Genomic DNA, 14,503 nt, shown 5'->3' with positions numbered 1-14,503 from the left:
TGAAGAACATTCAAAGCTCATCTTTGGATGTTGGCTGCCTTTTTTTCTGTTCTTCAAGGTGATCCCTCACTCTGTCAGTAAGAGGTCTAGGCTCTGGGCTCTGAGGAGGCCAATCCATGACTGATAGTGTTCTACAGTGTTTTTCTATGCAGGCTCTTGTGTAATTTGACATGCCTCAGCCATTTTCACTGTTTCTCATCTTTAAGAACAGCTTCTTGATACAAACTCTTCCACTAAGACCATTTCTGATGAGGCTTCAATGGACAGTAACTGGATGAGCTGAAGGTGTGGTTTGTGGTTCAACTGCAGGGGAGGGGTAGAGCAGTGTGTTTAGGGTGTGGTGTCATGGGAAAGCTGACCAACACAGCTAATTTCTATTGTATAATTATGCCTTTCCTATTTGAGTAGGATGCCAGGACCTGGCAGGACAGTTCGGTGCGCTTCAGCGGAGACAGGCAGTTGTAATGCGGCCTAACCGGAATCACTGGAAACATTAAAAATAAACATCCAAGTGCCTGCAAAGCTGTGCGCCGTGGGTCCTTTACATGACAAGATCTTTGCTGGATTTTTTGTTGTTTCTTAAAGAGATGATTTTTAGATACCTTTTTAAGAACACGGCACGCCAAGACAAAATATATCCAACTTTTTGGCTAATAGCTCTTTAGGAATCATTTTGTTGGTGTAAAAATATAATTTATTTCTGTCAAACTGTGTTATCGTAGGTTTTTCTCATAGATTAAGCAAAATAAATGATACAAATTATGTGTTTTTCTGACAGACTGCCAGTAAAGTGCGTGCCAAAATATACAATAGAAAACTTTTTGCTACACTGTCTGTAGACAGTAGTGGTTCATCCATTGAGGCAGATATCTTTTTAATGCTTAACAAATAAAACCTTCCTCTGAAAATAGTCAGGTCCTGCATGAGTATGAATGTAATGAGGACAGGAAAGCTGTTACTGATGGATTAAAAAAGAAACACTAGATAATGTTAAAAGAACCACACAAGAAGAGCTCAGTGTTATATTTATTCACCTCACACACTCTTAATTTTCATCAGTAATTCACCACACGGCCACCTTGTTATCTGTATGACAGCACCGAGAGGAATTCACCACCAAAAACCTAAAGTAACAGCTCGGAGACAGGAAATGATCAGTCGTGCCTGGAAGTGGTGATTACAGACATAGGAGCAGCCACGTCTTTACATAAGGCATCCAGAACAAGCCTCCACCACCTTAAAATGCTGAAAGAGCTCAGTTTAGAAGATTGCAGAAGTTTGTGAAAGTCCTGGATAGTTCAGTCAACTCTTTTTATATAGACCATGAATACAACCATCTCATGTCAAAGAAATAAAATAAAGCAGAGCACAATAAGAGCAACCAGTGAGTTCAGACATATAAATGTGTGTGTAATCAATGCCTACTTCAGATATCAGTTATTTTCAGTAGATTTCAGGCAGCAATAACAAATAAAAACTGATAACACTTTTCTGGACAGTCTCCTTCCACTTCCCTTTAACAGATCAGAGCACACAACAAGGAGCAAACAGTACAGAGAGACGCCTTTCCCACGAAAGCCGACCAAAGCAGCTCCAACCCTTCAAAGAACAGTGCGTACACATGCACTGCATGAGTATTTCAGGAGCAAACAAAGGCAGAGCGTGACAGAAAGCAAGAGCATGTATGCTTGTCACTATTTGATTTTTTTGGTAACCTTAAAATTACATAATCAAGCGATAAACTGTTCTGACTTATCTTACGTGTTATCCTGTTATAAAGCACTTTTATTTTGAAATACTTGATTGCTGATTATGATTATTAGCTCAGTGATTCAACAGTCTAATTTTTCCCTTTAAATCAAGACAAAAATGATCAAACTATGCTAGTATAATACATGAAATTCACAATTTAGACAGAAGACACCCATTTCTCTTTAAGTAGACAACAGTGGCCGTGATTATAACACATGAACAGAAGAGAAAAGCAAAACATTTAAGACAAAAATCACATTAAATGCATTAAGATTTATCCCCAAGAAAAGCAGTTAAAAAAAAAAAACCCCAAAAAGGGTCAAGAGCCACACTGAGTCTCTGTGGAGTTCTGGTTTGAGCTAAATGCTAATGCCATAATTTTTTAATCAGCAGCCTAACTGATGTTGATTCAAAGGTCTACAGTTTCACAGGTGTTTAAAAAAATAAACTTGATAAAAGTGATTGAAAATAAAGGAAAGGAACATAATTATGCGTCCTTGCCAATCACTGTCAGCACAAAAGAGCCAATCAGTGAACAGGATTAAACCTCTGGCTGCTTCATTTCATGGCAAACCCTCTCACCTTCTCAGCCTACACTGATCTCTGCGACTCACACCTTCATTAAAACCATTGATAGCAACATTAACAGTAACACGTGGCTTATAAAACTACAGTACAGTGATTAATAATATGGCCGTCCATACATGTTGTTTGGCCGGTGCAGTGTGCTCAGCTGAGCCTCACTGTCTGAATGTGCAGCTTCCTCACCGACACCATGATAATCAGAGTTTTTTTCGCTCCGGTGTGCCGATCTGTGGATACGATCAGGAACGCCGGATGAGGGGCAGAGCCACGCTCGGCCGTCAGTACTGAAAGGAGATGACAGAGTTCACTTTGTAGACGTGGTACGAGCGGTTCCAGAAGACTCGTGTGAAGTAGTTTGTGTAGGGCGAGTAGTTCATCTTTATCTCGTGACAGAATCGTCCATATTTGGAGAAGGAGTATATCTCGCCTTTGTCATAGACAATCTGCAAGAGACAAAACATACAGATCATGAGTTAAAGTATAAAAGACTCAAATTCTGTAGTGTTTGCAAAATATTCTGCAACTAATGTCTTGATTGTAGCTAGATGATTGGATAAGTAATATTAATAACAAAGTAGTAGCAGAATATTATTTATTCTTGGACTCCGCTGGAGTAGCTATGCATGATTTAAAGTTAAAAATAATCTTTATTGATCGTATTCTGGGCTCTTAGTGTAGCCACTGTCTGAAACATGCTATTTTAGCTCCTTTTCCTTTAAGGTCAACCATCCTCAGAAGGTCTAATCAGTAGGTGGGTGTACCCAAGATGACCATATTATTGATATCCACTCAAAATTGTCCAATCTGTAAGAAATCTATAACGGAGGAAAGCGTTTAAACTCACATGTCCGTTGGAGATGTCGAGCAGGTCTTTGATCCTACAGCCCTTATTAAGAGTGAGCTCATTACAAATCGACTCTTCGATGATCACATAGTTCGTCTTTTGGGCGGTCAGGAGCTTGTAGATGTCCTCTGCAGATCTCATTGCGTACACCTGGTACGTCTGGGAAAGAAGAGGAAAGATTACCTCCTTTTATTTTCTGTCAAACTTCAATTCATTTCATTTCAATTTTATTTGTGTTGCGCCAAATCACAAAAACAGTCAGTTTAAAGTGCTTTACATTTTAAAGACCCTACAATAAAACTAATAATTTACTTTGGAACATGTGGAACACCAGTCTCTGTTTGGACTAAAATACATTTTTTATAGCTGATTATAAGACACGAGTATCTTCTTGACAGCAGCACTGTTAAGGTAACAGATATGTTGTCAGTGATGACTCACATCTTCAGTCCTCTTCAGCAGCTTGATGTCTGAATAAACAGGTAAACTAGTTACAGCTGAACCCGAACACAACTTCACTGCTCCCAGCAGCTGTGGACTGCCTGCGAACACAGCTGCCACCGGAGCCTGTGACCTACATGAAGAGGAAAGATGACGTTTGATGCCATGATAAAATACTTTACAAATATCTTTATAAATACAGGAAGTTCTAAAGACCCACTTGATCCAGCTCATCAGCTCCACTGTGTCTGCATCGTAGAACTCCTGCAGTTCTGATAACTCTGCTAAGACACGAGGGGAGAACTGCAGAATGGGAGAGAAAGAGCGTTACGCAGGAGATATAAAGTGTGTCTAACATAAAGAGCTCCCACGGAAAAGGGGCTGAAAGCCTCACCTCTCTCCACAAACTGAAGCCAATGATTGTGGGAACAGCTGTGCTCAGAATCAAGGACTGGAGGGTAAAAAGAAACGAAAACATGGTGAGCAACTGTGTGGATCATTACTCCTTTCTCTTCATGAGGAGAAAAACATTTTTTTAAATTTAGCTTTAATGTATTTATTGAACTGTTTTGTAATATATTCAGATTTTTTAAAACTTATTTTTACTTCTACTCCCTACTTTTACTTACTGAATGTCTTTATGTTATCTTCTTTATTTAAGTGAACTTCTTTCTGTGTAATCTTTACTTTATTGAGAGATCTATTGTATGATATTGTATTATAATATGCTATTCCTCTTCATTTAAGCTGCTTATACCAAAACAACTATAATAAAGTTCATCTTTAACTTTGATGTTTCAGTATCTTCTTTTAGCTTCTTCTTTAAGTTTTTACTTCATGTTATTAGCTAAAAAACGATTTAAAGATAATGATAAAGATAAGTAAAAAGTGAAAATACAATACAGAATTATGAGGCTTTCAACAATAAGCAAACGCATGGTAAATGGACTGACTCATGTGTTTTATTTTCTATTTTCTGGACTTATATAGCGCTTTTTACAACATGCCTCATTCACCTATTCACACAAACACCTTCTTAAGTGCTTTCTATCTAGCAATCACACACTTTCACACTCCAATGGATGCATTAGAGAGCAACTTGGGGTTACTATCTTGCCCAATGATAAGTGGCAAGAAGACTGGAGCAGCTAGGGATCGAACCACCAACCTTCCAATCATTAGACTACTTGCTCTACCTGTACTTCCTGCGCTATAGCCAGGAATACAAAATAAGGACAACAACCACCATAAGCTGGTTAAAAAAGGACAGAGTTTAGATGGGGATGGGGTATGAGCCTAGACTTAAAAAGAGAAATGGAGGGTGCTATTTTTATGTCAAGGTGTAACCGATTCCACAATTGTGGAGCAGTGACTGTAAAGGCTCTGTCACTTTGTTTTTTGAGGCGCAACCTTGGGACATGCAACATTAAGAGATCATGTAAACAAATAAGACTGGTAATATAAGCCAGGGCTTTCCCATTAAGGGCCTTAAAACAATCAGTAAAATCTTAAACTGAATTCTAAAATAAACAGGAAGCCAGTGCAGTGAGGCTATGACTGGGGTGATGGGATCATATTTGGTAGTGCCAGTCAGCATTCTTACTGTGCAACCATCTGCAAAGAAACAGAGGGACATCTAGGTATAGTGAGGTACAATAATCCAGATGTGAAATAATAAAAGCATGGATGACTTTTTCCAGAGCACGCAAAGAAAGGAAAGATTTGAGTTTGGCATTGACTCTTAACTCGCTAATTTTGGCAACAGAACAGATTTGTTTGTCAAAGCAAAGCTTTGAGTCAAAAATAACAACCGGGTCTAATTTGATACAGTCTGTTGGCCAGAACCCTGAGTTACCCAGATGAATCAATTGGAGTTTGAGTCTGGGTGCAAAAATTAGACAATACAATTAGGTATAGAAAAAAAAATCACTTGTCTGAATGTGTGTAATTGGGGGTGAGTGATGTTTGAAATAAAACGTGCTTTGAGTGCTCAGTTAGAGGGAAAAAGTACTCCACAGGTATCAGTCCATTTACCATAAATACGGGATGAGATTATCTAAAATACTGGCAAAAGAACTAGATTTGAATGGACCGAAGATTAGTCACTGTTTAATCATCTAACCTACCTACAATATATTCAAGATAGTAGGAAATCCTGAGATTTTCTACCGTCTTCATCAGCATAGAAATTAAATAAAATAATATGGCTCCTAATAGTACCAATAGAAGCAGATATAAACAGAAGAGGACTGGGCCCAGGATAGAGCCCTGAGGGACCCCACAAGACAAATGGGCAGGGAGTGATACACACAATAGGCATACAGAAAGTCCTGTCCACAAGACAGCATCTGAACCAGTGAAGAGGTCCAACAAAATCAGGGCTGGATTACCATCACCTGAATCTAAAGGGAGTAACAGATCATCGGTCAGTTTCAACAAAGCTGTTTCAGTGCTGTGAACAGCTCTGAAGCCCGAATAAAACAGTTCAAATATCTCATTTGAGTTCAGGAATGACTGAAACTGTGACAGGATCCATTCATTCCTTTGGATATCACTGGTAATTTATAGATAAGATACCATTTGTTTGGACACTTAGCATAAAGGAAAATAAAGAGACAGTATATACCTAAACCTCCCCTTCTGTGTAGAGTGTATTAAAAGGAAACCTGTTTACTTTAAGACATTTGGGTTTGTTTCTCATGCACTATAAACAAACATCCATACCAATACTACAGGGTGGATGGACTTCAGTTTGAGCCACTTAAACACTGTCATCCAGAGGTCAGGAGAACAAACCCCAAATGCTGTAAACATGCAGACGTATGGTGTCCATAAATACTTCATCCTGCAGGACAGAAGAACATAGGTGATGAAAAGCTGTGCTGAATAACATAAAGTGAACAAACCTCAATTATTTAAAAAAAACCCTCCCAACGTACCCATCGAAGAGCAGAGCGAGACCCCCAAACAACATGGTGTGGAAAACATGATAGACGACCTCTGGGTGCTCGCCTATTCCTCCATTTTCGAGGCTATAGGTTTTGCACAATGGCTGACCGCTGTGAGGGAAAATTACATTAAGATTTTAGCCAAAAGTATAAATATAATGACTGCTTAAAAAAAACAAAACACAAGAGTCACCAGCAAATGTCACTGTGTTATTGGGCGAACACATTTTTCTGACAAAGTATCAATTACCAGTTAATTATTAATCTACTAGACACATGTAGACTGTATTCGTTATCAATCAATTTGCATATTCAGTTCAATTCAATAGTTTGGTACAAACATTTAATTTCATTCAATTTCCCACAATATCAGCTCATCTGTTGGAAAGCTGGTTATCATCGTTGATGAACATCTGAACTTCGAATTTCACATCTCTAAGTTCATCCACTTGTTTCCTTTATAAAAGAGAAACTGCAAAAATCCTGTACTGTCATTTATTCATTTTGAACTTTTAGTGCACACTTTAATTTTCTCCTGCCTTGAGTATTGTAACTCCATTTATGTACATCTCTCCAATCTTACTAATCCAACTTCAACTCGTCCAGAATGCAGGCTGCTAACGAGAACTAGCAGGTGTTTGCACATCATTTCCATCCTTGCTTCCCTTCACTGGCTTCCAATGAAATTCAGAATTCACTTCAAAATTCAGATATAACTCATCAAGTTCTACACGGCAAGGCTACTGCTAACAAAGCAGAGCTACTGAAACCTTATAAGAGCAGTCTCAACAGCTTCCTAGATCATCCTCTCTTATTAAAAAATCAGAAGTAACCATGCTTTTGAGATTATATGGTCTAAATCTTGGAACAGCCATCGGGAGAGTCAGTGGTTTCCTTTAAACATAAATGTTAGCCTTTCATTAATCCTTCTCTGATTAGTTTTGGCCATACTCTCCATCTAATGAATGTATAGAAGTGTGCATGCTGGAATAAATGAATGACTGTATGTTGATTAAGTGTCTGTATTAAATGTGTCACTTTTATTCAAACTGTGAAGCACTTTGTAACTGTGCTTTTTAAAAAGTGCTGCACAAATAAATGTATTATTATGAGTAACAACTATAAAGGAGCTTTTCACGACTTACGTAGTTAGCCTGTACAAAGGTTTTGTGAAGTTAGTGGTTTGGTAACTTAGTGACAGGTGCGCCAATTCAGCTGCTGCAATTGGTCTAGTAACTTGGATCAGGTTCACCTTATCTCCACTTCTTTACCATGTTTATGCTGTTGGCAACTTGGCAACTTGAGGCTTCAAAACAAGACTTCAGAAAGCAACTGATGACAGCATGGTGCTGTCTGTTGTTAGACCAGAAAGATTTTGCACCACGAGTGTTTCACCTGAGCCTTCTGTAGATTGCCTGTAAGGCTGACAGCAGGCAGACGGTGAGCACGAGGAAGTAGAAGGGGAGGACCGAGGCCTGCATCAGACGTAGAAATAAGTCCTGACCGGGCGTTTGGAAACTCTCCTGGCACAAGAGGAAGTTGGGGACAAAGTCGCTGAAGAGAAGAAAAAAGAAGATTATTATGTTAGATTACATTAGATTAGTTCTCACTAATAAGGTTACTGCTCTAAGTCAATTACAAAAAACACGACTCACGTTGTTGTGTTGAGTCCAAATTTTACTTCAAGGAACTTCAATATGAAGTCACTCTCATTTACAGCAATTAGTTTCTGTAAATAAAAAAACAAAACACTGCATTCAACCCAATAACTGAGTATCAACCACTGAATGCTACACAGGTGCCCTGCTCCCATATGATTTACCTTGACTAAATAACTGTAGGTGATCCCAGAGGTGAAGACCAGGTAGAAATGTAGGAAGAGCTTCATCACTCTTGCCACAAGAGGACCCACCTTCATCCTTTGCTAGAAAAAAAGTACAAATGTTAATGGAGCTACTCCCATTTGAAAAGCTCCAAGCTGAAAACAATTTTCGCTTTAAAGAGTTTATCTAATGTCATGACTGAGCTGCGAGGGGGAAGCTAACTCTACCTGGAAGTACCTCGCAAGAACCGAGCCAATGAGGAGACTGAGCAGAGGCGAGCTGAGCAGGGCTGTGTTCTGAAACTGGAACATGTAGGCCAGGAACAAGGAGCTGAGGTACACCTTGTGGATGTCAGCAATCTGTTCATCCCAGAAATGGAGAGATGACGAAGAAAAAGACAGCCAATCAGACAAGAGAAAATAAAACACAGTTTTATTTAAACAGTCGGCAGGATTTTAGATGTTTTAAACCCACAAGTTGCATTAAAAAATATAATCAATGCAAAATTATTAGTTTAAAGTAATATACAGTAAGAACCTGCTGCAATTTCTGAAGAAAACTGTATGAAATTTCAGAGGTTCAAGCTACAAGGACTGTGTTACCTTACGCGGTGGCACCAGGTCAAAAGAATCAAGTAGAAAAAGACAGAAGCCTTGGATGAAGAGCACATAGTGACTGTGTTCCCAGACCAGGAGGAAGGTGAAGGTGGTGGCACTCATAGTAAGATAGCAGAACATCTACAAAGAATGAGACTCAATCATTAGTGCAACGTTCTAGCACACATTACTTTTTTTTGTGTGTGTGCGTGTGCGTGTGTGTGTGTGTGTGTGTGTGTTAATGAGGCTCATGAGGGGTTCACCTCAGTTGAAGAGCCGATTTTGTTTCTCAGGAATCCAGTCAAAGCTGTGACCTGCCAGGAGAAGTAAGGCAGAGCCCAGTTGTCCCGCAGAGGAAGACCATGATCTACTTTGGTTGTATCTGCTCTGTGGGAGAAAAGAAACAGAATTAAATACAACTTTATTAATCATTTTAATAGAGAGGAGGATGTTTGTAGCATTAGTCACCAGAAAGGTTTTACTGGAATGAGAAAACGTGAACAGACAGGCAAAGAAACTTCATGCTTAAGGAAACGTTTGTTCACCTTACCTGTTGATCACATACCAGGCCACGGCCAACATGCCAGCCACCCAGGTGCCACTCATCACCCAGCTGCACACAAAGAGGGCAGTGACGTAGACCGCCTGCAGGCCCAAAACCGCTCCAATGTAGAAGTAGATCGGTTCCACAAAATCCTGTTTTATCAAGGGAAGCAGTGGAAAAAGACAAAGACGGTGCTCCTTAAAAAGTGTTTGTGGTCAAACCTTTAAAGTGGCAGAATGAAGTCACTTTTAATTGTGATGTTTCACTTCTAATCACTACATTGTAATGATGTCCATAGGTAGCAGTACTAATGCAGCACTAATGCAGCAACATTTACTCTTGCAGAAGCCTTGAGGCAAATGCTTAATGCCAAAAACACTGATGAAAACAGCTCAGCTGACGTAGGTAAGCCGGGTTAATCAGCTGTGACAGTAAAACAGGGTCTGCTTTGTTTGGGCAGCCCTATTGCCCCAAGGCTTATCAAAGCAATAATTTGACATTTGACCAGTTTGAGTTTTAGGACTTGTACTAACACATTCCCACAATCTCTTTGCTTTTTCCATGTACGGTACATTTAACACGGGTGGGTACGCCCTCTGTACCACTAGCTTCTATTTGGATTTCCATTCTCTGCTGTAAGCCAGACTTCTGTTATGCAGTCAAACCATTTATGTTTTCTCCACATCTATAAGCCATTAAGGAATATAATTAAAATACTAAACCACTGCAAAGTGATTGTATTTCATGTGAAAAACTGCACACACTTTAAACATAATACTTGATTCTCTTTGCTGCTGCACATGACACACAAATGCAAACTAAATATGGAAATTTTCTGCTCTCTCTCATATCCCTGCTCTTACATACTCAGCATACTTGCATTTATACAGCTGTTACATTTAGGACTTTAAAGCCTTTTATTTTAAACTATTTTTATGTAATTTATACTTATAAAAAGGGAAAAATATCTATATCTATCAGTTTCAAATGAACAAAAATGCTGAGTTAAAGCATTGTCTTATACACTCCTTTAATATTAAAAAACGCAAACCACTAAAACAGCACCAACATCAGAACTATATCTTAAATATCTCACCTTAAGTATTTTTGTTTGACAGATTAAAGCCAAAAAAGCCCAAATATCTGAATACGAGGAGCACAACCTGACAGAAACAGACTTAGCTGAACTGGAAACACATAGAAACATTGCCAACATCCAGACCTTGCAGCTCAATACCAAACATTATAGTTAGCTAAGTGCTCCTACACCATTAAAGTCAAATAAATGGAAATGAAAAAGCAGCATTGCTCAGTTTTGCAAAGGAACATTTATCCCACTCTTCTCCCTTTTCTGCTGCCATTAACCCAACCCCCCCAGTATTTCCAATGCCTCATGAAAATGACTACAAAAACAAACACTGGAGGTCGCATTACGTCTTCAGCTCTGCATTTCGAGACTACTGAACTGTTCTGGCTATTTCCAGACAAAAGGCAAAGTGAATGGAGAAAGCAAAGAGAGCTAATGTTTCCCCTGAAAATGAAAGAACCTTCTCTGTCCAGACAGAAGGTTCTTTTATGAATATAAAGACTCAATAGTCCTTTTAAGGACCCAAATCAACATTTTACTATTTATGGATCCAGGGACAAACCTTGCTTATTGAAAGAGAAGGGACTCAGCCTCCAAGAATGAGACTGGACGTCACAGTGGTTTTTATACTTTATTTTGCTTTGAGATACACACACAGAGAAGACAACCCAGGAAATGTAAAATCTGATTAAATAAATCCTCACCTGGCTGCCTGTGACTCTGTATATGAAGCTTGTGATGAGCTCCGGATAAAGAGACAAACGCTCGACTGCGTTAATGGTCTGACCTGAAACGGTCCTGTTATCTACCACCAGCTCATAAAACCCTGTAAAGCACAAAACAACAGAGCTGAGTCATAAGGAAAGCGGAACATTAAAGTCATTATCTGTGCTATCTGTGGACTATTTTAAACTGTGAATCATACAAATCTACTCTATAACAGAGTCCAAGAATAAAAATATGGAAAAAATATGGAAAATTCGCTAAGCCTTTCATGAAGCAGGCAGTGTGCTTGTACCTCGCTCAAAGGATGGTGCTGCGATCAAACGCTTGTAGTAGTAATAATAGACTCCACTGCCTCCCTGAAAAGTGATTTCACGCTCCAGCTCCTTAGAAATATACAAAGTAAATTTTAGAGCTCGTATGATTGGGCAGCAAAGTGAAGATAAGAAAGGAAAAGGAAAAAAAGTCACCCACCTGTCGAGTTGAAAACCAGAACTTCCTGTCATGATATGTGGACAGATACACTGCATATAGCATGCCACAGGCAACAGATGCCAGACATCCAAAGAACACCCGGACTAGCCGCTGTAAGAAAACAGCTGAGGAGAAGAAGCATTAACAGTAAACAAGATCATCAACAAAAAGCTTCTGGAGGTCTTAAATGTGAGAGGAAAGATTTTTGTCTCACACACTTTAAATAACCATTTTCTACCACACACTATTTATCTTTGTAGCTGCAAACTGAGCTGAACAGAGAGATCAATATCATATATACTACTATGACAAAAATAACACACAAAAAATAACATTACACCTGCCACCAAAGTACAACCAGAGACATTTTACATTTAGTCCCCTACACATTGCAACACGTGCAAAAAAAAATGAAGCTTCTTCAGAGATGTTTAAAAATCTTACAGTACGTACAAATTTGGTGCAGTATGTACAAAAACTCTGCAACATGGAAAAATACACTAACTGCAATTTCAGTGTTTACTGGAAGCCATAGACGCAATATTTCATGACTCATGAAGTCGAGATATATATTTTAGTACATTTGATCCAACACCACTGCAGGACAGTCGACTTCTGTTACTTCACTGAGTCACCATGGCAAGTGTTTCAGCAACTGGTTGTACTTTTGATACCTCTCTTGTCTGTATTTGAAGCATTTTCAACTACTCTCCCACAGCGTCTAACATTTACTAAGCTTTCTAAGGGTGTGCTCACAGTAGCCACAGTTGCCTTATACCATGTTTGAGCACAGAGGCCCCTTCCTCCTCAGGCTGTTCACACTTCCCTTAATGTTTCGGGCCCCAGCGCTTCAATTTGTCTCAGCCTCTCAACTGTTCTCTCTTTCATTCTCTCACTATTCTTGAACGGCACAAGCATTCTTGAAAAGCTTTCTTGCAGAGCAAAAAGAGGTTAATGATTTTGTGTTTTGTGGCTTAATTATGTGGCGCTGTCCTCACTGATTTGTTATTTACCTATCCTAACTAACTTTCATAGCTGGATTAGTGTACTGTGCCCAAAAAGAACTTGATCAACCTTCTCCTGGCTACTTCTTTAACTGGCCCTTCACATCACACAGCTCTATTAATAAGAAGGTCAGCACTCACAGGTATGTAAAGAATATTTTAAATTTTGCATGGCAGAAAAATTAAGAGATGTTTTTCATCTGATGGCTTTCCTCAGTGTTTCTGATATGCAATAAAAGCACAATAGTAATAATAATAATATAGGAAGTAGAAAAATGACAATCCGTCATTTCATGTCTTTTATCATACATCCCAACATAATAACACATAAATAAGCTAAGGCATCGAGTTTATATACTCAATGCCATTCATAATGAAACTAAACCAGCAACCTACTGCTTGTGAAATTGCAAACCACTACACTATGGAGTCACCAAAATATGACATACATAAACATGCGTTTATGTAGGATAACACAGAATTCAGTTTCATTTTCGGTTGTCTCATTTATACAGTACGTAGCTTTTTTTTTACTTAATTTGAATTTAACACCAAGTGCCTTAGTTTTAATTTTCTATAGAGAGTTTAATTTTTTTTTATCATTCATAATTACATTTTAAGTGAGTACCAGTAATAAAATTCCCCCCTGGGATTAATAAAGAATTCTGATTATAAACTATGCTCATTTTTAGCTTGATATCTTTACTTTTGTACTAAACTACAGAAGCTTTGCATGTTTCACATTTTCTCCTCCACCTGACTGGCTGAACCTTGCAAACAGGGGGTTTGAACTGCAGGTGGATGGAGCTTCCATGCCTGAGATGATCTTACTGACAAATGCAGGAAAACTGTCTGAAACAGAGCATCTACAGCAGACTAAAGCTTTTTGGTCACAGGGATCACTTCATGGAAGCCTAATAGATCCCCATTAATGTACAGCATGGACCTGACCATCAAATTGTTTGTTTTTTTAAAGGCCACTGAGCAGCGTATGAAGTGGGCTGGTATGTAACAAATGGACTTACATGCAGATAAGCCCTTGGCTTTGACACATGACTGGGCTCTGCTTGATTCTTCCTGTTCATGCTGACCGCCTTTAACTTCACCTTCATCTTTCTGCTGCGAGCCATCAGCCGCTGCAGCGCTGGACCCACTCACCTCTTCAACATCTGGTGCTAGAGCAGAGAGAGCCTGGCTGTCACAGCATCCATACAGAAATGTGCTCTGACATTAAACTGTTTTTCCACTGGAAGCTAAACAGCTCATGTTCAGTTAGCAAACTGCTAAGTTAGCTCAACTTACGTTTGGTCTCCAGCTCCGGCTCCTTTTGTTTCTCTTCCTCTTCATTATCTCCTTCCAAAGTTTCTGATTTCCGGCATCTTAATTCAGTCATGACTAAATCAAATTAAGCCAAGAGGATCTGTCTGGTGTGTTGAGGCAGCAGCATGCTAACTAAAAAGCAGTTAGCTAATCTAAGATCAAATCGATAAGATAAGCTCTTTAAGGTAAACTCAGCAGATGACAGGCTCTAAACGTTACTTTACTCGAGAGATTTTATCCTGCACGAACTTGTAGAACGACAGCGGCACAGCTGCAGAGTTTAGTTTGATGGTGCCTGTGTGGAGGACTGAAGTTAGCGCTACTGCTGGGCGGAAGTTGCAGATGACAACAGAAAGCAGCGA

General features: G+C 39.1%; 1 protein-coding gene across 1 annotated transcript; it reads right to left on the bottom strand.

Moving 5' to 3' along the window:
* Positions 1-1,013: 1,013 nt before the first annotated feature.
* LOC100691367 (dpy-19 like 4) lies at positions 1,014-14,503 on the bottom strand. The gene is made up of 19 exons (XM_013272560.3): positions 14,124-14,503; positions 13,847-13,996; positions 11,818-11,942; positions 11,639-11,729; positions 11,325-11,446; positions 9,540-9,685; positions 9,253-9,376; positions 8,996-9,130; positions 8,621-8,752; positions 8,393-8,494; positions 8,226-8,299; positions 7,966-8,124; positions 6,562-6,681; positions 6,347-6,467; positions 4,017-4,073; positions 3,843-3,925; positions 3,623-3,755; positions 3,182-3,340; positions 1,014-2,780 (listed from the first exon to the last, which is right to left on the bottom strand). The coding sequence occupies exons 1-19, from the start codon at positions 14,212-14,214 to the stop codon at positions 2,616-2,618; spliced, it is 2,289 nt and encodes a 762-aa protein (XP_013128014.1). The 5' UTR covers positions 14,215-14,503; the 3' UTR covers positions 1,014-2,615.

The sequence above is a fragment of the Oreochromis niloticus genome, linkage group LG22, assembly GCF_001858045.2.
Source record: "Oreochromis niloticus isolate F11D_XX linkage group LG22, O_niloticus_UMD_NMBU, whole genome shotgun sequence".
NCBI lineage: Eukaryota > Metazoa > Chordata > Actinopteri > Cichliformes > Cichlidae > Oreochromis > Oreochromis niloticus.
This window is presented reverse-complemented; position numbering and strand designations above follow the sequence as displayed.